This window comes from Ambystoma mexicanum, chromosome 9 (assembly GCF_040938575.1).
Source record: "Ambystoma mexicanum isolate Mex_15411 chromosome 9, UKY_AmexF1_1, whole genome shotgun sequence".
In the NCBI taxonomy this organism is placed as follows: domain Eukaryota; kingdom Metazoa; phylum Chordata; class Amphibia; order Caudata; family Ambystomatidae; genus Ambystoma; species Ambystoma mexicanum.
This window is the reverse complement of record NC_090931.1, coordinates 261,481,387-261,504,568: the sequence shown is the minus strand read 5'-3', so window position 1 is coordinate 261,504,568 and position 23,182 is coordinate 261,481,387. Positions and strand designations below refer to the sequence as shown.

At 47.4% G+C, this 23,182-nt stretch overlaps 1 protein-coding gene across 1 annotated transcript in view; it reads right to left on the bottom strand.

Annotated features, from left to right (window-relative positions):
- Positions 1 to 18,398, bottom strand: part of LOC138487941 (RB-associated KRAB zinc finger protein-like) — a 219,711-nt gene extending 201,313 nt beyond the window's left edge. Inside the window, exon 1 of the mRNA XM_069614586.1 lies at positions 18,040 to 18,398. Within this exon, the coding sequence (XP_069470687.1) occupies positions 18,040 to 18,063 (24 nt within the window). The 5' untranslated portion in view covers positions 18,064 to 18,398. The remainder of the gene's footprint in view (positions 1 to 18,039) is intronic.
- Between the last annotated feature and the right edge of the window lie 4,784 nt (positions 18,399 to 23,182).

Sequence of the window (23,182 nt, the reverse complement as noted above, 5' to 3'; positions counted from 1 at the left end):
CGCATGCCACTGCCAATGGGATGTCAAAGAGAAGCAATTAGGACAAAGAAATTCATATGTTGCTGGGAGCTAGCTAATTTGAATTTTTCAATTCAAATGTGATGATGCTGCAAGAAACAGCAAAACATTCACGAGATATTGTACTAAGTACATTGTACTGCCTTATTTCGAAACACAAACCCAATTTTCTTTTACATTTAAGTTCCTGACATTTGTATACATTTTTGCATATTTTGCTTAATTGTCACACATTTGTCACTTTTGGGGAAGCTCCATAAAACAGTGAAACACCTCGAAATGACTCGAGAGGATTTCTGAAATTGCCTCCATACCCCATAGTAATTTCAAGTTGAACACCCACAAATGACTGGATTGATTCATACGATCCTATGCAGCTCAAAAACGGCCAAGAAAATACTAACATCATAATATCAAACAACCCCTCTGACAAACTACCACAGGCAGTAACAATTACAAAAACTGCATGTTCGCAGTACCTGTTCATCATCCAGCTAAAGAATACTACTCAATAACATGGTTGTGCAAGGAACTCAAGTTGCAGCCTCGCCCCTTGTACCGTCTAAAGTGTCCCAATGAACAGCTGAGCAAATATATATTTAAATCTACGTTTATTATACACATCGGGAGGTCATTTAACGACCAGGTGTAAATTGCCTGGAGGGGACCCGTTACTTTTGCACTTCGGTGCAAACAATTCCTCTGTGGCCAATTTTCATCATTTGATGGGGTAAAAAGTCAGATTCCATAGTCCATTGGTTTTATGCCAACATGAAAATGCCATGCAGACTTAAAGCAGTGGATTTTGTAGCTGGAGAAGAAAAGAGGCGGAAACGTAACTTCCGTTCCACCCCCAGCCTTCAAAAACCATGCCCCAGAGCTTTTTTTGTAATTCGATCTTTTGGGATACGTTTGTTTAACGTACATCCATTGGAGAGCACTACAATGGTTTCTTTCTGATGAAGCACACTTAATAGCATATCTCGGTTTTGTGATATGGGGCAGTGTCATAGCCAGTTTAAAACAGTGCTCTTTTACCAAAGAAATGGATCACAATGAGGGAGATCACAAATGGAGTGCAGGGGTAACAAAAAGGGGCATGGGAGGCCGGGGGTGAGAGAATTGTCAGATTGCGGTGTTGAAAGGTACTCCCATATCTTCACACTGCTTCTCTCCTTGTCCGTGCATATTTTTCTTCCTTGCAGACAAGCAGGCAAAACGCCTTCTCAGTTTTCCATACCTTCAGTATTACTTTCTTGGCAACTAGGATTGATAGCATGATAAACCCAGAGGGAAGACTCATGGGCTAGATTCAATTGTGGACCCCCCAATAAATAATATTGTGGTATATGTTTTAGGTTAGCACAAATATTCAACCGGCAACAACCATCGATGTCTGAGCCCAGCTCGACTTCCCAGCTCCGTCAGTGCCAATCCTTATGCATTCCATCTTTCTCAGTTATTCAGTAAGTGGATTCCAGGTTTTCCTTTTTCCTGAAGTTTTACTCCCCACCGCCCTGCCCCATCAGTGCCACAAAACTAATAATCCCGCCTCTAAAAAAAGGCTTTAGAGCACCCGAGAACACAAAGAAATCTGCTAGCAAAATAGTATTTACCTCAATGAGCATGGTAGGGTTGTGTTGCTTCGATCATTAACAGAAATTCCATGACGGACAGAAGGCAAGACTCAATCTCCAGGGTCTTTTCACCTATCTGGATGCAGAGATCTAAATCCAGAACAATACCTGCGTGATTGGAGACTGCAATTTCACCCATGTCAGTGTGCATGGAGGGTATCAAAAAGAGGTTTGTACAGAAGTTACGAGTCGAAATTCAGATTTCAGGAGCAAGAGCTGAAACTAGCCCCTGGGTATCCTGCATTGCCTAGCAGGCAGGATCTACCCGCAGAGAACCGGGGGTTAGTACATAGCGTGCAGAAAATCTCACTTTTTGCCCATTATATACAATCCATGATGCTTTAAATGCTTGTTTAATACACATTCCCAAATACAGAAAGTTAATATCACATGGGTATGCTTGATGGAATTAGATGGCCTCTGCACCCAAAAGGTAGCTCCAGGTAGGAGTTGGTGCCAAGCTTACCAGGGATAAATTCAGGAGCTAAATAGCTCCCAGTAATTTCGACCCCTGCAGTGGGTTACAGTTCCAGGAAGGATCCTCAATGTTCAGTTACTGTTTAAAGGGCAATACATCGCAGTCTGACATCAATATATTGCTATTTCTATCAAGTCTTGGGTCATGGACTATGTTGAAGACTAAGTAAGAATAAGCAATGTTCCTGACCCTTCATTAAGTGTGTTGAGTAAGAAGAAGTCAATGCCCCACGCAATTGGGTGCATAGACATTACTCAATGTCACAGACCTACCCTCAAAATGTATGTCTGCTAGAGCAAAGAGGCCCTCATTGTCACCTACAATTGAATCAATTGTTTTAAAAAAAAAAAAAAAACATAAGATAGCGACTCAAGATCTCATGGTTATACTTTTTGTTGAGAATGCAAACTCTATCCTACAGTAGCAAATGGGCCTCTTGCAAGACGATTATGTACCCGCTCAATCTTAATATGGTTCAAAGTGAACTTGCTCTTCACTGGCCTATTTATGGCTTTGCCCAGGGATAAAAATGTCATTTTGAAAGCTAAGATCCTGGCATAAAGATTCACTCACCCCCTCATTTGTTCAGATACACGCAGCACACCTTTTGTAATTTTGAGTTCTCACTAGCCAATGGATAGTGGCAAGTGCAAATTCTGAGGCCTGCTTTTACATTCCAAGATGAGATCCTTATCCCTGTTTCCCTATGCCCATATACAATATGCATATTAGTTTGAATATCAGATACCAAAGCCCCATTAACAGTAAGAAAGGAAGGTCTTGGTGATCCATCCAACAAAGAGACCTATGCCTGATCAATTCAATAAAGTAGGCAACATGGGCAAGTCGAAGAAACACAACTTAAGTCATGAGATCTGCAAATCCATAAAAGACTGGGAAGTGGGAAGATGAAGAGACAAGACAACTGCATAACCACTATCCTTTGATTTACAAATACACCAGATGGACCTAGCAGTGACCACCCATCTCGCAGAGATATATATCTATATCTGAACTACCCAAGAGGTGAGAGGAGAGAAGGAGATCCAGCTACCACAGTGCCACCCCCCCCCCCCCACAATGCACAGGATTTGCTAAACCTACATGTTACTATGTTTAAAGGGCACTGGAACCCCAATTATTACAAGTCCCTTTGCCTGACCACAGACTAACCCTGCAGCCCTTGTGCTGAAAATCAAACCAGTTATGAGAGGGAATCATCCACTCTGTATCACTGTATGTAAGCATTAGTGGTCCCTGCGTTTTTCCATTAATGGAATGACATCTTCCCACTTGCTTACCCTGGCAGTGAGGATTTACACAAGTCCCATTCCCCACGGTTAGCTTTTGGGCACATTAACTACCCTCCCACACCCACTCCACTCCACTCTCACTTCCCCCCCCTATAGCCAGCAAACTTCAGCCCACTTCAGTCGACATACTCAAATTGGAGACCTGTGTCAAGGGCTTCACAACACCCCCCCCCACCCCCACCCCCTCCACACACACACACATCATGAACAGCTGAACAGGCATGAGACATGTAAGGTAGTAGCATTAAATATAGTGTGTTGACCCAATGTAACTCCCATCTACAATCACTAAACCATCAGCACAATGGTCCCTAATCATAAGGCATTCTCACGCCAAAGGTATTTAGCTCCTGCTTCTAGCATAGTAGAGCATTGCTAGCTTGAAACCAACAGCTACCAGGAGCTACGTGTGGCTCCTAGAGACAACTGGAACCTTCCAAACATGTAAATAAAAGATTAACTGAGTATTTGAGAATGTTAATAAAGAACAATTAGATCACAAGTAAAACACAGTTAAACACAGTGGTTCATACAAAATGGGACAGGTTTAAGGAGCATCTCTGGTAGCTCCTGGTTCCCCTGTGGTAGCTCCTGCCTACAGGGTGATGCCGACACAGAGGAGCTTGTTTTAGCTCCTGCTCATCAAATCTCAAAATCAAACCCTGCGTTATGATGAAAATCCTTGTTAGCCAGAGTGGAAGGGAATGCTATTAATTATGCAGATGGCTCTAGGACTGTCTGAGCTGGAATGTGGATGCAGGGTCCAGGAGGATCCCACTGCACGAAAAATCTGGCGGCAGCAAACAGATGGAATCACAAGATTGCATAGGTCTTATGGGTTCTCTGCTTGGGCATGGGTCCACCTACGGCATAAGAGACTAGGAGGCTTGTGCTCTGGGTGGGGATGCGGTGTCCAAGCAAAGTCCCGCCTGCAACTAACAACCGACCATAAGCATCATTCACCATAGGTGTCAGACCCTCTGCAGTTCTGCATCATAGTTAGTTCTCACCATGTGCTGCTACAACATTTTGATTCAACTGGGAGGCTGTAGGATCTAGGCATTGCCCGTCACCCCCTCCACCATGCACCAACCCAGCAACTACCACTGATCCTCCCATGTCGTTTCTGGTCATTTCTGGCATGGAGACCACACTCCATCTGTTCAAATCCCCCTGTCCCAGGAAAGCTACAACTGAACATTACGTGCGACTATTGTCCTGGAGACTTGAACAGATGGTTAGGTGTACCAAGTGACAAGGATGATAAGGACCTAGAAAACCTATTAAAGTTTGCTAACTTTAAAATCCTGAAAAGTGAACCAACACATCTAGACGGGAACAATCTTGATTGGGTTATCATTGGGAGCCTTTTTCCCCCAGGAAACTGTCTTTGTCTTAGATGGCAGTGCTACATTATAATAGCTTAATCAACCCAAAACAGACATTTTACAAGGCTTTCAGGACAACTACATACCCGGTTTCGCCCTTATTAGGGGACATCAGTGCAAAGTATATCTTTTTAACTGAAACATTTCACAAACTGGAGAAATTCTCTTAGGTTGGTTCTGGGCTCAGGCCTCCAGATATGCGTCTTAACAGGCCCTTTTACACATTGGAATCTTGCAAATACGATACGAGCATAGATCACGGAAAAGTGTAGGTTTGGCAGAAACAAGAACATATGTTTCGATTAATCTGCATGGATGAAACTGCAGGCCATGAAGGAGCAGTTCAGACATTATTCTCCGAGCTGGGAGCTGGTCAGTGAGAAGAATGGTTTCTTTTCAATTTCTGCTGCCTTTTGTCTGAAGGAGAGAGGCATTTTGCATGCATATTTAATTTCCCGAGCATTTTAGGATTGTCACAGTACTAATATGGACAACTTAGTTACTATCAAATATTGCTTTTTCAGTGAATGATTGCTTGCATTGCACAAAAGTATTTTTCAGGGTTACTGTGTATTGAGTATTTATCATAAAGTTACATCTATGTGGTGTGTTCAACACATTCCCGTATAGAACATTTTCCACAAATGTCGTATGTTTGAAGCCATTTTTGCTACATAAGCATTCTGGTTAGGTGTTGTATCCATTTTTAAATTAAGTAATGTTTGTGAGGGGTCAGAAATGTGAGGCGGATAACTTGGTAGAGGTTTTTCATAAGATGCTATTTTATTAACTCAAAAGGTTTTGACAAACGCCTCACTATCCCCTACCCCGGTGACAATTTCCCTGCCTATCAAAATACACTAAATGAAACACTAACAAAAGGAATCTGTCCATCACACTTATACATACAACACGCATAAAGGAATATATGGGAATTCCAATCTAATAGAAATAAAAATTATGTTCAATATAATTCGATAACTGTTTCTCCTTGTAACCTGGGTGAATTCCCCTTCCCCAGACACAATCAACAGTTCAAAATAGAAAAGCTCTCTCTTGCAACACAGTTCTAATGATAAAGTTCTTCTTGCTCCAAAAAGTCCCTTACTTTGGATATTGACCAAACAGTAAAATATTAAACAAGTCTTTATCTTTACACTTGTAGCAGAGTTCCACACAACATCTTTTTAGAAAATGAGAACACTTCCTCAATTCGCCTAATTCAACAATGATGCTTTCGTCAGGATGGTTCCACAACAGTTCACAGCCTTTAACCACACAGTAATTCAATGACTTTTCCTGGTCCACTCACCTGCCGGGACAACTTCTACAAAGTCCCTTTCCCTCCTATGCTCGCCCGACAGGACTCGATGAAAAACTCCTAACACAACAAGTACTACTGTGGTAAAGTTTACTTAAATAATTTAGCAAAGTCTTTTGACTTCCCATAACATCAGTTTGGACTACTACTTCTGGGAAGACATGAAAGACATTGGTTCGGTTTGTTCCACACTTGTGATTGTCACATGCAATGTAGGTTATGCTCCTCTCTTCCTGAATACTTTATACCAGGAGGGCAGCTCTACTGCCACTATTGTATTCCCGCTCTTATATTTACCAAATGCTGATAATGGCTTTTTCTCACACTTGCTCTTCTTTGGCTTTGACAATGCTTGTTAAGGTCGTTTCCAAATATTGATTCTTTCTCACTATGGCAAGAGGGTTTACAATCAACTTGTTTCTAAAGTGCCCTCACTTGGCTCTGGCAATAATAGTTCTTGTTAGCTTCTTGTAATATTGCCCTCTCCAGCTTTGGCAATTACTTTGACTTTTATAAGTATAATGATACCCATCTTGTCAGTTCTCATTCTGCCACTTTTGCTTCTTTGTATCGGTATTCAAAAGTGGTATTATTCTGCCACTTCAATTTCTTTACACAAGTTCAGAATTCAAAACAATTAGATATGGCCAGCGGGCGATCAAGGAGCGTTCCGGGGTGCGCATTCGCATGCCCTCACTTCACTGCCTCCATGCCTTCTGCTTCCTCTGCACGACAAACTGCTTCTCTTCACTTCCCACGGCCCACACCGGTCGGGAGAGGAGTGTTCCTCACTCCAGGGACACTCCAGTGCTCTCCTTCTACTGGAGCCCAACTCACAATGGTGGAAGCTTTTCAAATTAACACTTCCCGCTGCGCAACCTCTGCATTCATGGCCATCAGGGGAAAAGCTTTCCAAAACAACGCTTCACACAAGGTCTTCAAAGGTAAAGACCCTCGCAGATCCAGCATCTGCTTTGCAAATAGCAGTGGTTCCGGTGTATCTGCTTTCCTTCAACTTCTGCTGCAACTGCAACGTGGATTTACTGCAATCACTGCACTTCCCACTACTCCTAATGGCCTGCACCTGAGGGAGCCTTTTGAACTTCCCCATCCCACTCAGGTGTGGGTCATTAGTACTACTAGATTGCAACTTGCAGCCCAGTGCCTCTGCATCTCTCTTTATCCCAGTACGTTGGGCATTGTGGGACTTGAAGTCCCCAATGTTCAAATTACCTATTTTACTCTGAATATTGTTTCCAAATGTACTTACTTCACTTCTATCCTTAATTACATCTTCTAAAGGAGTTGTACGAGGACTCCACGAGTGGTTCTGATTTACAGCAGAGTTAGAGTTTTCAGAACTTAAGATGTTCATATTTTTAGATTTGCATTTAACATTATCCCGTTGACCAAAAGAGCTGAGGGGGTGGGGGTTTTGCGCCAAATAAATGATTATGACAGTTTACCACCATCAAAAGTAGTAGTTTTGGGAAAGAAAACCTTCCTCCGTCAGCATTCCATTACATATTCTGGTATTACTGACATTTCTTCCTCTGAGGAAGAAAATACTGTGTCTCTCCCAATAGGGTGCTTCTGTTCCCATGGGGCCCTTCTCCTCCCGGGTGATCCTCCCAGCCAATACCACCCCCGGGTTCAGGATCAGGTAGCAGCTGCCTTCCCCTGGCCACCTGGGAGGAGACTCTAGGTAGGGTCTTTGTGAGGACTCATTACATGTTCTAGTTGCTCATCGCATATTATTTACACTCTTGCTGAGGCAAATTATTTTTACTCTTAGAATGTTTTATTTTGATAAAACAGTGTGTAAAATACTCCCCACCCTAACACCTTACGTGCGGCATTGATTAGTGCAATGCCTACTTTAAACATCTCTTTAACCTAAACTTGGAGTCAAAGTGGTAAATGGTACAATAAACGGTCAGCGGCAACAGAGCCCTTGTTTAAGGGTTGAGTGATTGCCATGACACCAATAACAGGGGTCACCAGCCTCTTTCAAATATGCAAGACTACGCTTAAAACATTCAAAATCGGACTCTCTGACCAATGTCATGAAATGGTTGCATTTGCAAATGAAATAGAAACTCAGCAAAAATGTCCTTCTAGTGGTAATCCAGATAGCAGGGATCAAAATTAAGATTGGGTAAACAGGAGCAAAAAGCAGCTCCTGGGTATCTAGCGTTAACTAGTGACCAGGAGCCATCACTTTAGACCTTCCCTCATATTCTCTGGCCACCCTCCATGGGCCCCCTCCTCTCCCCCCCTCCCCTCCCCATCGTCTGAAACAAAAACCCTTGGTCATCTTCGGCTCCTCTCTCTCCTATATCGCTGACCTTGCCAATAAGGCCCACTTTCAGCTTCACCTCCTCAGAGGCATTCTTGCTTCCCCCCAGAAACTCAATGTCTCTAGAGCTCTGGTTCTCTCCAGGTTGGATTACTGTAAAAGCCTCTTTCCTCCCTCCGTCCTCTTCAATTAATCCAGAACAGGACAGTAAGACTTATCCTTCGGCCTCAAGCTCAGGACCGCATCTCTCCAGCCCTAAAAAACCCTCCACGGGCTCCCAGGATCAAACTCAAGACCCTCTGCATCATTCACAAGGCTTTCTGGGGCCTGGGACCACACTACTTCCATCTTGCTCTGCCTAAATAGCTCCCTGTTAGAGTCTTTCGGTCCTCTAGCCCAAACTCTCAGCAAATCAGACGTTTCTGTAAGCAAAGAGGGGTGGGAGGTAGATCTCGTTCCTCGGCAGGAGACTCCGTCTGGAACGGCCTCCCTGCCCCGGCCCGACTTGAGCCGGATCTCCTTAAGTTGTGGAAGTTTCTCACGACCTTCATTTTCTCCCCCTCCATTCTTCTCCCCCTCCCTTGCAGATTTCCACCTGCCATTGGGACTGGTTCCCTGTGTCGCGTATGAGTGTTACTGCTCACAGGCCCTCCCTTAACCAGTCCTCCTCTCCACCCTTATCAGCACTTGCATCCGGGCACCCTTCCCTGACCAGCCTACTGATTGTGATCCACCACAGTCCTCTCACTTAGCTTACCCCTACCCCTGGTTTCCCAGGCACTTGCCCTCCTGTGCTCCCCCTAGCACTTGGGGGCCCCATCCTCATTTCCCTATCCCATCCCTCTTCGCTATCCCCCCTCCAACCTCTCTGCATTTCTTGTTACTGCACATGTACAATCTGAATGTCACAAGTGCTAGTAGGACTGTTATTGTTTTTTTCTCCCATTTCCCCCCCCCCCTTTGTCTTGTGGCACCTGGAAAAACTTTCTGCTGTATAGGCACCATACAAATGTTCAAAAAATAAATAAGGTAGTCCTGATAACTGTTCTGTCAAGTTAACCACACTCTTCTAGGCTACAAGCAGGAGCTAAATAGATCACAGCATCCTCAATTTCGATCCCTAAGATATGCATTTAATTTTGTATGTTGCGCTTCATGCAGGATTCCTCCAACTTCTAAACACTGCAATTATTATTAGCTCAGTTGATAGTCTTAAACTAACGCGCACAGCCAACATTTGACCATGAGATTAGCTGCAGATTATAGCATTGAGCACGTGCCTCTCTACGCTATTGTGTCACAACACCGGCATACCATTAAGCATTACTAGTTTCAGTAAATGAGGGCTTTCATTAATCATCAACAAGCCAACCTGATCCTATTCTATGTCATTGTAGCTTGCATTTCTGAAGCTCTTCGTTTAACTGTTCGGTGAGGGGGTGCTAGCACTGCTCCATCCTACGCAGTTTCTTCTCTATGAGAGTGGAACCTCTACTGTAACCAACTTCACTGTGGTAATCTTGTACCGTTGAGACCCATGAGGTTCCTGTTACATGTGAGGAGAAAATGATTTACTGAGGTCGTTGGCATACATTTCTATATTAGATGGGGAGTGTGCACACCTGAAGCCTATGTTGCACCTGTTATATTAGAGCCCATTCCTAATCTGTTCTCTCTGCGCAGGGATCAAAATTGAGATTTGTTGTCCAGGAGCAAAAAGGAGCTCCTGGGTATCCAACATAACCAGTTAGGCAGGAGCTACCTCAGGGTAACCATGAATTGGTAAAGACTGCACAACAAATCTAACATTGCGCAAGATGCAAACCCTAACTTTGTCTCAATTTCATGTTATCCAATATGCGCTAAATGTCCCTTGAGTATATTCTTGATCGTCCTTATATACATACCCACATACATAGTTAATATCGCATAGCTAGATTTGTATGACACCACTTGCCGCAAGCTAACCAGGCTCCCCCTTGGCTATAACCAGAAGCTAAATAGCTAAATAGCTCCCAGCAAGCTTCAACCCTTGCTTAGTTTGCATGGATCCACTGCACATGTTCTACATGTTGAAAGATTGCATTGCTGTTGACCCGGTTAACTTTCTCTTTACATGGCTTGTTCTGTGTGAATAAAGCTTTACAATGTTTATTCTGCAATTGTGCCTATTCTCGCAGAGGAAACTGTTAGTGCTCATCTGTTCCAGTTGTGAGACGGGGGTTGTTCTACTGCACACTGCAATATATCTGTTAATTTCAGAGAAACATGCTATTCTGTCATGATGTGAACTGCTGCTTTATAATGATTTTATACAGTTAACTTTTTAGATGTGTCCGCTGGATTTTCACGTTTTTGTGGTGGACAAAATTCATTTTTACTCCTTTAAATCGCATTTACTCTCAAAGTTTAAAAATAGGGAGTAAAATACTCCCACCTCAAAATCTTATCTGGAGCACTGTCTGGGCTGATGGTTCCAGAGACTGACAATTTTAATATGCAAACGGATCGCTTTTGTTAAAAGTGAGCTCTCAAAAAGGCATAAAATAAGCTGTTTTGCATAGCAATTTGCTATGGTAAATTTGCAAATAAAATCATGTAGCAAAGCTAGCTATTTAGTTGCTATGTTCAATCAAAGCACAGCTAGCCCTGCATTCCTCTCTTGCCCTCAGTGCTCATTTCACTCTCTTTTCTCTGTTCACTTCAAATGCTAACGAAGAGAAAGTGTAGCAGTAATCAACTCCTCCAAGTGCCAAAGGTCTGTGTGGGAGTGCTGCCAATAATTGCATTTTCTCTTTTTCAAATAATTGCAAACAAGAAGTAATCGAGATGATACTTTTATTAAGCTACCTATATCCTGTCTGGCAAAGACCAGTATCTTTTAACTAAGACTGGTCATGTAATTCCATTCCTAAAAAAAAGTGAGTTGTTACATAATGCATAATTACGGTATTGACACAGTAAAACTCAATGTTTTACAGTACAGTTGAGGTCAGTGTATACAAATCTCAGTCAACTATATTTCATTTTGTTGGGGAAGATGCATCATATTGACGAGTGAACACTTTTGAAAATGTACAATTCATGTTTTCAATGGAAAACCTAGTTCTTAAGCAAGCGTGCCTTAAGCCAGCCACTTAATTCGTGAGCAGCGTTTGTGTCTTTGCACTGAAGTCCTTTTAAAAACAAGCATTCATTGGCAAAGACAACAGTTTAGGCCTATTTCTAGTTATTAGTCATTGTCAAGTACTGTTCTCATATGCCCAGGTACTCACCCCATCTTGCAGCGGTTTTCATCTCATGACCAAGTAGCACCATAAGGGGAGTGCTTAGGAAACATCTATCCCGTGCCTACACAATAGCCAACACTTGTGGCTTGCCAATGCTTGTTTTGATGCTGGCCCCACATCTGTTATTGTTAAGAAGCAATTTTATCCTTTTTTATTATCAGGTTAGGGCAGACAAGTGTGAAACGAACGGTGAATAGCCGCTTTCTCCATTAAGTCACAGTTCAATGGGAAGGGACCATTAGCATCCCAAAGACCATCAGTCTGTGAATACTCTACAGAAATCACATGCACTACATAAACCTATTTATGTAACTAACCAATGCTGACTAGAATGATGTGTAATTTGTTGGCATGAAAAGAATTTGTCAAAAGTATATGCACAACAACACATTTTATTCCCACGGTGCACGCTTATGTGAAAAAATGACTTCTGCAATGTGATGACATGGGCATGTACAGGGATGTCTATTTGTCTCATAGGAGGTATGAAATAATCAGCCAGTCCTGGATTTCAGGCTAACGTCATAATCCTGGATTTCAGGCTAACGTCATGTATAGTACTTGTGGCCCTGCACTTATAATGCAGTTTTGCAATTGTCAATTAAAGAAATCGCACAATGAACCGCGTATGTGTATTCCTAAAACCAAACATTAATCAAAAAGGAGGAATCATGGGGAGAAAGTGGTGGTAATTAGCATTTTTAAGCATAAGGGTTGGATGACTTATGCTTTCAGTGTGCTAAATGATTTTTGAATTTGGGCTCCCTCTTGCTCCGGATGCCCATGACTGTTCTGTACTCATCTGCTAGGCCGCCTGGTAAATTCTATCGTTCACTGTGCATCTCTGTTCCTCTCCCTCACCTGTTGTCCTCATGACCCCCCCCCTTGCTTTGTCCCCATGGTGCTCGCCATCTCTCCTATCTATTTTAACTGTTTTTCCATCACCTATCCTCCCTCTCTCTCTTGAAGTCTGGTAGAAAGAAATTCAAGAAGGCTCTCCTGTTCTCCAACCCTGGTCTGCCCATTGCCGACACCTCCATCAATGCTTCCTCCAGACAGACTATCACTAACATTCTCTTTGCTGTTCCTTCACCTGACCTACTGACTCCCCACACAGTTTCTGTCCTCTCCACTTTTTCTTTCTCACCAATTATTGCTGGTACAAGATAGGAAGAACCCTTTCCTTACTTTGCATCTTCCAAGTGCATCATTAAGGTCTTCCACAATGGCACTACCATGGCCCCGGGCTCTCAACACAGCCTCCGCATCCTTGACAGGCGTCTTCCGTCTCTTCAATTCCCCTCCCACCCCCCTCTCCTGCCACCCCACCTTCTCCCATTCCCCCAGTGGTGGCACCCCACACCTGTGCCCCCCCCTCAGAAAACAGCAACCAGCTTCACATACCTACCCTCAATTACTTGCTCTGCAGTCAAACACTCCACTACATCGGTCACCTCCTTCACAACCTTAATGTCCTTGCTCTCACCGAGACGTTGTTCAAGGCCAGCTCCGTCACTGCTTTTGACAATATTCTCCCCGAGGTTTACACACTCTTGTCCAACCCCAGGCCCTCCCGGTCTGGTGGCAGAGTGGATCTGATTTTCCCCGAGTGGGTTCCTGTCACCATCAACCCCAATCAATACGACTCATCCTTTCAATGACTCATCTGTAGACTGTATCTGCTACCCTCTCCCTTACTCTCGTCACCATCTACAGGCCCCCCAGACACACCCCCTTTTCGTCTCTGGATGGGCGCACCTCTCCTCCTCTCGCCTTACCTGCTCCCCCAAACTGATCTTCCTTGGTGACTTGAACATCCATCTTGAACTTTCTGGATTCGGCCGCTGTACCCTTTCGCTACCTCTGTGACACTTTACCTCACTATTCTTCCATCTGGCCCAACCCACTCTGCCGGCACACCTTGGAGGCTCTTATCTCAACAGACATCCCTCTCTCCAACTACCCCCCTCTCCTGGTCTTACCACTCTCTCCTCTCCTCCCACCTTGAGCTCCAGTCTCCCAACTATGCCTCTGCCAGTCTCCTCCTCTGTCATTCGACCGATGAAGCTTGTGTCAGTTGCTGCATTTGCCTCTACCTTCATCCCTCGCCCTGCCCTCGACTCTCCTTCAGGCTCTGCTCTGGCTAAACTCCATCTCAAACACCTTGGACATCCTTGCCCCTGACATGAGGATCCACATAAAGCCAGTCTCCAAAAGCAACTCTTGGTAGGACTTCAACTTGGCAGCTTTGAAACGCAAGTGCAAAGCTGCCGAGTGGAAGTGACAGGCCTCACACGCATCCTCTGACAAACTGGCCTGCTGCCTGCTCCAAAGGCAATATAGTCTTGCCATCTGCTCCAAGAAGAGGGCTGCCGTCCAAGCCTGCATCATGACTGAACTCGAAATGCAAGGAACTTGCCGATCCTACTGCAACCTCCTCCTCCCTCCCATGCCCTCTGCAATGGACTGGACTTTCACTTCTCCAAAACTCAGGGCATCCTGTCCTCACTATCATCTACACCCCACCCCTCCCATCTTCTCTTTCCTCCCTTGGCCTCCATCTTGCCCCATCATGCTCACCTCCGTCTCACCCACTACACCAGAGAGGTCTCTAGAGTTGTCTGCTCTATGAAAGTCTCCTATAAACATGTGCTCCCCTGTTCTTCCAAAACCTTCAAGACAACATCACCTTGCTCGCCCCAGCCTTGGCTGACCTCTGTAACCATTCCTTTGCCACCGATTTCTTCCCACAACCCCTCAGGGCACTCGCTTGTGCACCCTCTCCTAAAAAAGCCATCTGCAGACCCCTCTTGCCCAGCTAACTATCTTTACCATCTGATTCTTGGGCAAACTCTTGGAGAAGCTGGTCATCCCCAACTGACCATCCACACTGAAGCAGCTGGCTGCCTCCATGACCACCAGACTGCTCTCCTGAACACCCGTGAAGACCTGCTCTCGAGCCTGGAGCCTAACTCTTCCTCTGTTCTGATCCTCCTTGACCTTTCTTGACAGTCAACCACTCCATCCTAATAAATCGTCTCTGTGATACCCCAGGCATCAAGGACCGGGCACTGGCGTGGTTGACCTCCTTCCTTTCAAAACATCCCCTCCGTTTCCTCTCCTCCACCGCACTCTCTACCTGTGGCATCACTCGGCTCTATCCTATCGCCATAGCTCTTCAGCATCGACCTTACCCACTTGATCTTCACCTTCTTTTCACATTTCCAGAGTTACACTGATGTCACACAGCTCTCCTTTAAGCTTCCATCCTCTACCTCCACTCCTTCCTCTCTCATACCCGACTGCTATTCAGGCGTGGTTCTCTGCCAATGATCGCTGCCTTAATGCCAATAAAACATAGATCCTTCTCATTGGGACGCCTGTCACGCTCACCTGATTCCCACAGAGGCGCAGGTCTGGCTTCGAGTGCTGATGCTTCTTCTATGGAGAAGCGCAGGACTCTGAAGATGGACTCACTGGCTCGCAGGAATATTCCCCTGTGCGTGAAAAGGGTGTATTACCTACTGACGGAATAATGCTCAAGCCTCCCACTCCCTTCCAACCCTCCACGATACCCTTCCTCTATTCCCTGTGAAGTCTCACCTTAGGGTCTGGAAGGATGAGTTCTCCATCCTGCTTCTGATGCAGGGGCGCGTTGAAACCCAGTTACTTCACTGGATTGAGGTTTGATGGGAGTTCAAATAAGCTTGACTATTCAGGTAAGGCGCTGTAAGAGTTCTGTAGCAAGTTCAAAAGTTCAAGCCTTATAATAATGTTCATTGTCTTATTGCAGCAAGCGCTAATCGCTTATGTCTTTTTTCCCCTTAGGGGCCGGGGTTCGGAATGCCGGAGATATGGCGCCGACCCGAAGTGAAACGTGCAGTTCCAGTAAATGACAGGTAAGTTCTGGATGAGCGTTCGGGTAATGTCTTTGCATTCGCTCATTCAATGTCTTTGTCTTTTTTCCCCATAGGGGCCGGAATGCCAGGAAGCGGCAGGACCCGAAATGAAATGGGAATGACCCAACAGGTAAGTCTTAGAAGGAAACTGAGCTTTTCCTATTCCCTTCCTTCTCTCACCTTGTGTTCTTGTCTTTTTCTCTCTAGGCTCTGGGAAGTGGCTGCGGATCCGGATGATCGCTGCTGAAGATGGAGGTGCCCAGGAAAGGTGAGTGAAATGCAGCGCTGCAGCGATCGAAGCGAAATGCTTTTAAAATGATGTCTTCCCTTTCAGGATCGTCGGTGTGAAGTCTCCGTGATGCAGCTTTAGCAGGTAAGGTTTTCTTTCTATCCAATTCTCTCTTAGCAGGTGACCCAGGATGCTGACAGGCGTGGCTGAAGTCCAGATGCAGGAGCTGACACGGTGAGCGTCCAGCTGCGAGGAGCAGAACAACGCGAAGCGTGAGTTGCTGATCGGGCGTGGTTTCAATAGCTTTGGAAGAAGTTCCAGGTATGTATCCTTCCACCGATCAGGTATGTATCCTTCCCCGACCACACCCAGGGGAAAGTAGGTCCACAGGTAAAGTAGTTCCATTCAGGCCTCAAGAGGGCCTGGATGTAGCAGCATGGTCTGCATCAGGTAAGTGCACCTTAAAACACTTGAACTCATGTCTAGCTTTATGAGCCTGGCGCCTAAGGCGCCAGGACTGTGCTCAAAGGGCCCCATTGGTCCCACTGGCACTTCCCTGGGGGAAATGATGCCTGCCTCTGGGGTTGCTGGGTCGGACCTGGCTCCTTGGAGGTAGGCATCATGACACGCCTGCTCCCCATTCTCCCCCCACCCCCACTCTCTGGCCATCCTCCTTGACCCCCTCCCATCCTATCAACGTCTTCCGAGGCAAAAAACCTTGGGGTCATCTTTGACTTCTCGCTCTCCTTCTCTCCACACATCTCAGACCTTGCCAAGAAGTCCAACTTTCAGCTCCACCTCCTCAGAGGCATTCTCCCTTTCCTCACCTTCCCCCAGAAGCTCAACATCTCTAGAGTGCTGGTTCTCTCTAGGCTTGACCACTGCAAGTGCCTCTTCCTCATTCTGCCTCTTTCCTCCCTTCGCCCCCCTACAACTAATCCAGAATAGGGCTGCAAGACTTATCCTTGGCCTCAAGCCCAGGGACTGCATCTCTCCACTGGCTCCCGATGACTGCAAGCATCAAATTCAAGACCCTTTGCGACTTCCACTTCTGGGGCCTGGGACCCCTCTACATCCAGCGTTCTCCCTCTAAATACCTCCCCCACTAGAGTTCTTCGGTCCTCTATCTCCAAATCTGTGCAGGTTAGATGTTTCTCTAAGCAGAGAGTGGGATGTAGATACCTTTCCTCTGCAGGTTCCTCCCTCTGGAACAGCCTTCCTGCCCCCCTCAGACTTGAGCCTGATATTCTTACATTCTGGGAAACTTCTCAAGACTTTCCTTTTCTCCTCTTCCTTCTCTCTCCCCCTCCAGTGCTAATGTCCCCCTGCCGCTGCGACAGGTGCCTGGTCCCTTCTGGGTCATACAGGGGCCAGACCACCCCTGACCATTCTCCCCAGCATCCCTTTCCAGCACTTGCCCTTGGGCACCCTCCCCGGACTAGCCCAAATCTGGTCCACCCTGTCCATCGCACTTATATGCCCTTCCCCCTTTCCCTCATCGGCCCCCTCAGCATTTGCTCAACCCTGCACTTCAGCCCCCCCAACCCTGCCCCCTACTCCTCCCTCCCCTACACTCATTACTGTTTGCCTTTGCACAGTAGGATTGTTACAAGGCCAATATAACCGTCACTGTTGTTTTCCCTTTCCTATGTCCCCTCCCCCACCCCCATTTTTGTCTTGTGGCACCTGGAAACACTTGTATATAGGCACCATACAAATGCCCAGTAAATAAACTCCTGGGTTTCGAGTATAAGGCTTAGCTAAAACGAACGTCGTATGTAAGGGGGGTGTTTTTAACACAAAAAAACGTGGACCAGCATGCTTACATATCACTTGGGAAGAGTACCACAATCGGTAGAGGGACTAAGCACAATTAATTAAGTGATTGGAAATTCAGAGGCCCACCTGGACATACACATTTGTCAATCTGAATTGTGAATGCGTGACAATAGGGCAGTCACTGTAGAACGTGAAACTTAGATACCAAGGGTTTCCACAGTTAGAAACTGGTAAGAACAGTATTAACGTTTCCTTCTACATACATACACGACTGGCAGGAACCACAACGACCTCCTCTCCTTCTCTTACAACCCTACCGTCTCTATCCACCTCAAAGTCGCTAGTTCAGTCTAGTGCCCACACTCGCTATAATATTCATGCTACTCACCGCCTCCGGCCTTCGCCCGGACATGGCTATGATACAATCGGTGATCCAGGCTCAAGGAGCGGTAGGGATGCTGGGGAGACTTCGCAGCTTCCAGTTGGACAAATGAGAGACAAGTTCCCATTAGAGAAAAGGACCCGGCAACGTGTTTTCATCACGTGACATATCCATTACACTCTATGCAGCGTAATTTCTTCACAGTGCTTCAGTTACGTTGCGTTAAGGTCCGTGAGCTGCAAATTGAATGGCTCGAATCATACACAAGCGGGCATCCCTCCGAGAGGGACGTCGCCAGTTGAGTTGTAACTTGTGATCCTTTGAGGCCACCTATTCAATGCAGGGCAGGACAATGATTTGTGTGTCCCCTAATTTCCATATGTACTGCCATCACAGAAAATTACATCACAGAAAATAATGTAATTGATTGAGTCTTTACTCATAGCTCTCAACCATTTCTGTTGCAAAGGCGGGTGAAATCACCTGTTGTGGCCTGAATGGACGACAGGACGCAGTAGGGTTTCTGACAGTCTTTATTGACTGAGAACAAGGGAGAATGTCTTAAGGCGGACTGGTGGCGCAGGGCGCTTACTCACTGTTAAACTGACCAGGTCCTGTGCTTCCCCAGTTACTTCACTGAGGAAGGGTTGTGCTCACCGGTGGCACGCCGTAAACTCATAGGGCCCCCATGAAGCCTCCAGTGGCTGTGGCATTATGCCCTATGAGCTGTAGTGATGGTTCTGGAGTTGATTCTCCTTTCTGTGTAATCAGGAGCAGCGCTCCTGTACGACCGCTCTAGCTGGCAGGGCGCCAACTCTGAAGCGGGAACGTTTTCCCGCGGAGCGTGGGCTCGCGAGATCCCGTGTATCGAGATCTCGCGAGAACACGCTCCCGCGATCACGTGATGTCCCCACACACCTCCTCTGCTGGGAAAAAGGAATGGGAGGTCACTCCATGATGAAGTCCGCATATTTCCCGGGCTTCCTTCTCTCTCTCTGGGGCCTGCCAGGATCCGGGTATGTAGCGGGATCGATGAAGTGTCCTTGGGAGGGTGCTGGTGAATCGGGATCTCTTTGTCCAGCTCCTTGCTGTGATCCCCTGGGTGTGGTTGGGAAAAAGGAGCTTGCGAAGTCGTTGCGATGTTGCGGCTCTATGATGTCTCCACTCGGGAGATGATGGTTCTCGTATGGCTCTTGGCAGACCTGATCTCCTCCAGTGTCTCCAGGGGAGTGTACAGTATCATCTTTCCTGCGGTACATGGCTACCCTCTCTAGATTCCATCTCCTGCCATCGCTGGTGCGGATGTGGTTTGTCCCTCTCTCCATGACTTCTATGGGACTGCTGTATCTGGAACCTGTGGTGGTGTCCTTGTGGGGAAGTCGTATCTTCACCAGATCCCCTTTGTTGACTTGTGTGTGTCGAGCGGCTCGGCGCAAGTCCCCCTGTGCTTTCATTGCTTCTTTGTTGCGCTGCATACGGCACGTTACGTCAGCCATGTCGACGTCTTCGTCGGCCCTCACTTGCTGAAGCCATGGTGGTACCAGTGAGGATGCCGCCCTTCTCCCCCTCAGCAGATGGAACGGAGAAACACTTGTGACGGCGTTGGGGGTGAGACGGTGAGCCGCTACGGCTTCTTTGACCGTCTTGTATGGGTCTAGGCCCGAGGCGTGGGCCAGTTGCAGCGCCCCTTTGATGAAGCGGTTGGCCCGCTCGACTAGGCCATTTGCCTGTGGGTGGTATAGACTTGCTTTCCGCTGTTTGATGTTGTTAAGCTTGAGAAATTTTTCCATTTCCCTGGATACTAGTTGGACTCCGTTGTCAGTGACGAGTTCTTCGGGCAGGCCCTCCCGCTGAAATATGGCGGTGAGAGTTTCAATGACTGTTCCCGTAGTGATGTCCGGGGTGAAGTCAGCTTCCACCCATTTGGAAAAGTAGTCGACCAAGACTATCCCGTATCTGTGCTCAGGGGGCATGTTGTCCAGCGGCCCTATGAAATCCAGCCCCAGTTTTCGCCACACCCCTTTGGGGACTTCGGTGGGCAGCATGGGGGCTTGCCTCACGGCTAGGCGCTTGTCGCTGTTGGAGCATTCGTGACACCTATCAACCATCTGCCGAACGTCCTGGTCCATACCTGGCCACCAGTATGCGTCGCGTATCTTTCTTCTGGTCATGTTGCACCCTAAGTGGCCCGAGTGTGCTCTGCACAGTATGACTTTACGGATTCCGCTGGGTGGGATGATTTGATCACCTCTGAGAATGAGACCGTTCATGGCGGTAATTTCCTCATTCACCTTCCAGTAGGGACGAAGGCCTTCAGGGATCGCTCTCTCGTTGGGCCATCCATTTCGAACCCAGGTGCTTACGTGCCTTAGAGCGAAGTCCTGCTCGAACTCTTCTTGCCAGTGGCGCTCGCTCATTTCCATGTACTCGACGTTCCTCAGGTCGCCGATGGACGCAACGACACATTCGTCTTCCAGGAATGTGGTGCCGGGGGCGCTTTGGTTGAGGAGCCTGGACATGCAGTCCGCTTGTGCGTTTTTCCAGCCCGCAATGTGTTGTATCTCGTAGGTATACTCTTGGAGCTTCGCGGCGATCCTGGCCAGTCTGGGGGTGGCCGTCTTGGTGCCGCCCGGGCTCAGCATGTGGATTAGCGGCTTGTGATCGGTGATCAACTTGAATCTTGTCCCCCATACGTATGATCTGAAGTAGTCGACGGCCCAAGCGCATGCCAACATCTCTTTCTCTACCGTAGAGTAATTCTTCTCGGATGAGGATAATGCCTTGGATGCAAACGCCACAATGTTCTCTGTGTCGCCCTTTTTCTGGGTCAAGGTGGCCCCTAGGCCGTATGCGCTGGCGTCAGTGGTGATGTAGGTGTCCCATTCAGGGTTGTATGGTTTAAGGCATGGCGCGTGTAGAATCCTATTCTTGATTTCGCCGAAAGCCTCATCTTGTTCTGGGCCCCAAGAGTACGCTGCCCCCTTCTTCAGAAGCTCCCTCATGGGAGACGTGGTCTCAGAGAACCTGGGGACGAATTTGGCATAGTACTCAGCTAGGCCTAAGAATGAGCGCAGTTCCTCTTTAGACATCGGCGCCGGCGCCTCAGTAATGGCCTCCATGAGGTTCCTTTTGGGGCTCACTCCATCACTCGAGATGCAGTACCCAAGATACTCTACTTTGTTCACCCCGAAGACACACTTTTCATGGCGTAGGTGAATGCCTTCCTCCTGAAGTCTGCTTAGGACTGACTTGAGCGCCTTGTCATGGGTCTCGCTGTCCTTGGCGTATACCAGAATGTCGTCTTGGAAGAATGAGACATTGGTGAGGCCTTTCAATAGGGAGTTCATCATCCTCTGGAATGCGGATGCTGCGGACGATAACCCGAAAGGCATGCGGGTGTATTGGAAGGTGCCGAAAGGAGTGATGAACGCCGTCAGGGGGCGGGAGGACTTGTGTAGGGGAATCTGGTGATAGGCATCACGCATGTCCAGCTTCGAGAAAATGGCCGCCTCTTTCATCATGAGGACGATCTCATTGATGCTGGGGAGCGGGAAGCTATCCGTGATCACCTCCAAGTTCAGGCTTCTCAGGTCGATGCAGATCCTGAGGTCGTTGCTGGACTTCTTCTTAACTAGTACCACCGGACTCAGCCATTGCGAGGATTCCACGGTTTCAATGGTTCCTTCCTCGACCATCTTCCTCAGGTGAGCGTCCAAAGCTGGTCTTGCGGTGGCAGGTACCGCCCTTACTTTGTGCTTGACTGGGGTGGCGTTGGGTTTCAGTCGAATTTTGTGTACGAAGTTTCTCACTTTTCCCGGTCTCTCGGAGAACAGGTTTGGAAAGATCTCCTTATAGTTTTGCGCTGCTCCTGACGAGATCATGAGCACCTGTTCCGGAGTGCTGGGATCTAGTTTCATGCTGAGTTTGTGTTGGTCATCCCACCCCAGCACGGCTGGACCTTTGGGGGAAAAATACACCTTGGTGGTGGTAGACCTCCCCTTGAAATCGATGCGGGCCTTGATGTAGCCCAACAGGTCGACCGTTGCCCCTCCAAACACGGTGGGTTTTTGCCTGGTGGATCTAATCTCCACTCTTTCTTGTCCCATCATCTCCTTGTACGTGTCGATGGGCAGAATGGTGAGGTCGGATCCCGAATCAGCCATGACGCGCGTTTCCATTCCGTCCACTTTAATGGTGCAGTGGGGCTTTTCTCTCCTGGCATGGGGGGCATTGACCATGACAACCATGGGTCTGTCCAGCAGTTCATCCTCATCGGTGGAGGTGCAGTCACCGTCGACACGGGACACGGTTTTCTCCCGCCACATGCATGCTGGAGCCACGTGGCCAATGCGTCCGCACTTGGAGCATTCTTTATTCCTGGCGGGACAGTCGCGGTCGTTCGCCATGTGCTTGAGACTGGCGCATCTGTAGCATTTCGGTGCCTCCTTTTTCCTGGGACTTTTGTCCTTGGGGCCGTCGCGGGATTGCTTGTCTCTGCGACCTCTCCATTGTAGCGCCGCCATTTCGGGCACAGGCAGGTGACTTCCCGCCTCCTTGCGTCTGCTGGAGGTTTCTTCCTCCGCCCTGGCAATCTGGATGGCTTTATCGAGGGTGACCTCCTTCTCCTGGATGAATTTGTCCTGCACTTTCCTAGAGTTGGTGTGGACGACGAGCATGTCGCAGATGACCTGTTCTGCATTTTCTCCGAAGGCGCACAGAGAAGCGAGTTCCCTCATCCTGGTGATGTAGTCATCCACGGTTTCGCTCCCTTCCTGTTTGCGAGTGTAGAATCTCAACCTATGCAGTACAATATTCTCCTTATTAGTGAACCTCTTCATGATGCGACGCGTGGCTTCTTTGTACACGTCGTCGTCATCGGCGTCTTCGTCGGCCGCCGGTATTTCTTTAAGGCCTGCAAAGATACGCTGACCTTCAACCCCTAGCGCATTCAACAGCATCGCCCTCTTCCTGATGGGGGCATATCGCGTGCCACCCACCGCTTCCAAGTAGGTGGAAAAAAGGGGTTCCCATTGCATCCACGGAATCGCCGGTGTCCCTGGCAGGGGGAGAAACGCAGGGGGTGGCGTGGCGCCTTGCATGGTGGGTCCGTGGGACTTCAGGTATCCTCGTCGCCAGTTATGTTGTGGCC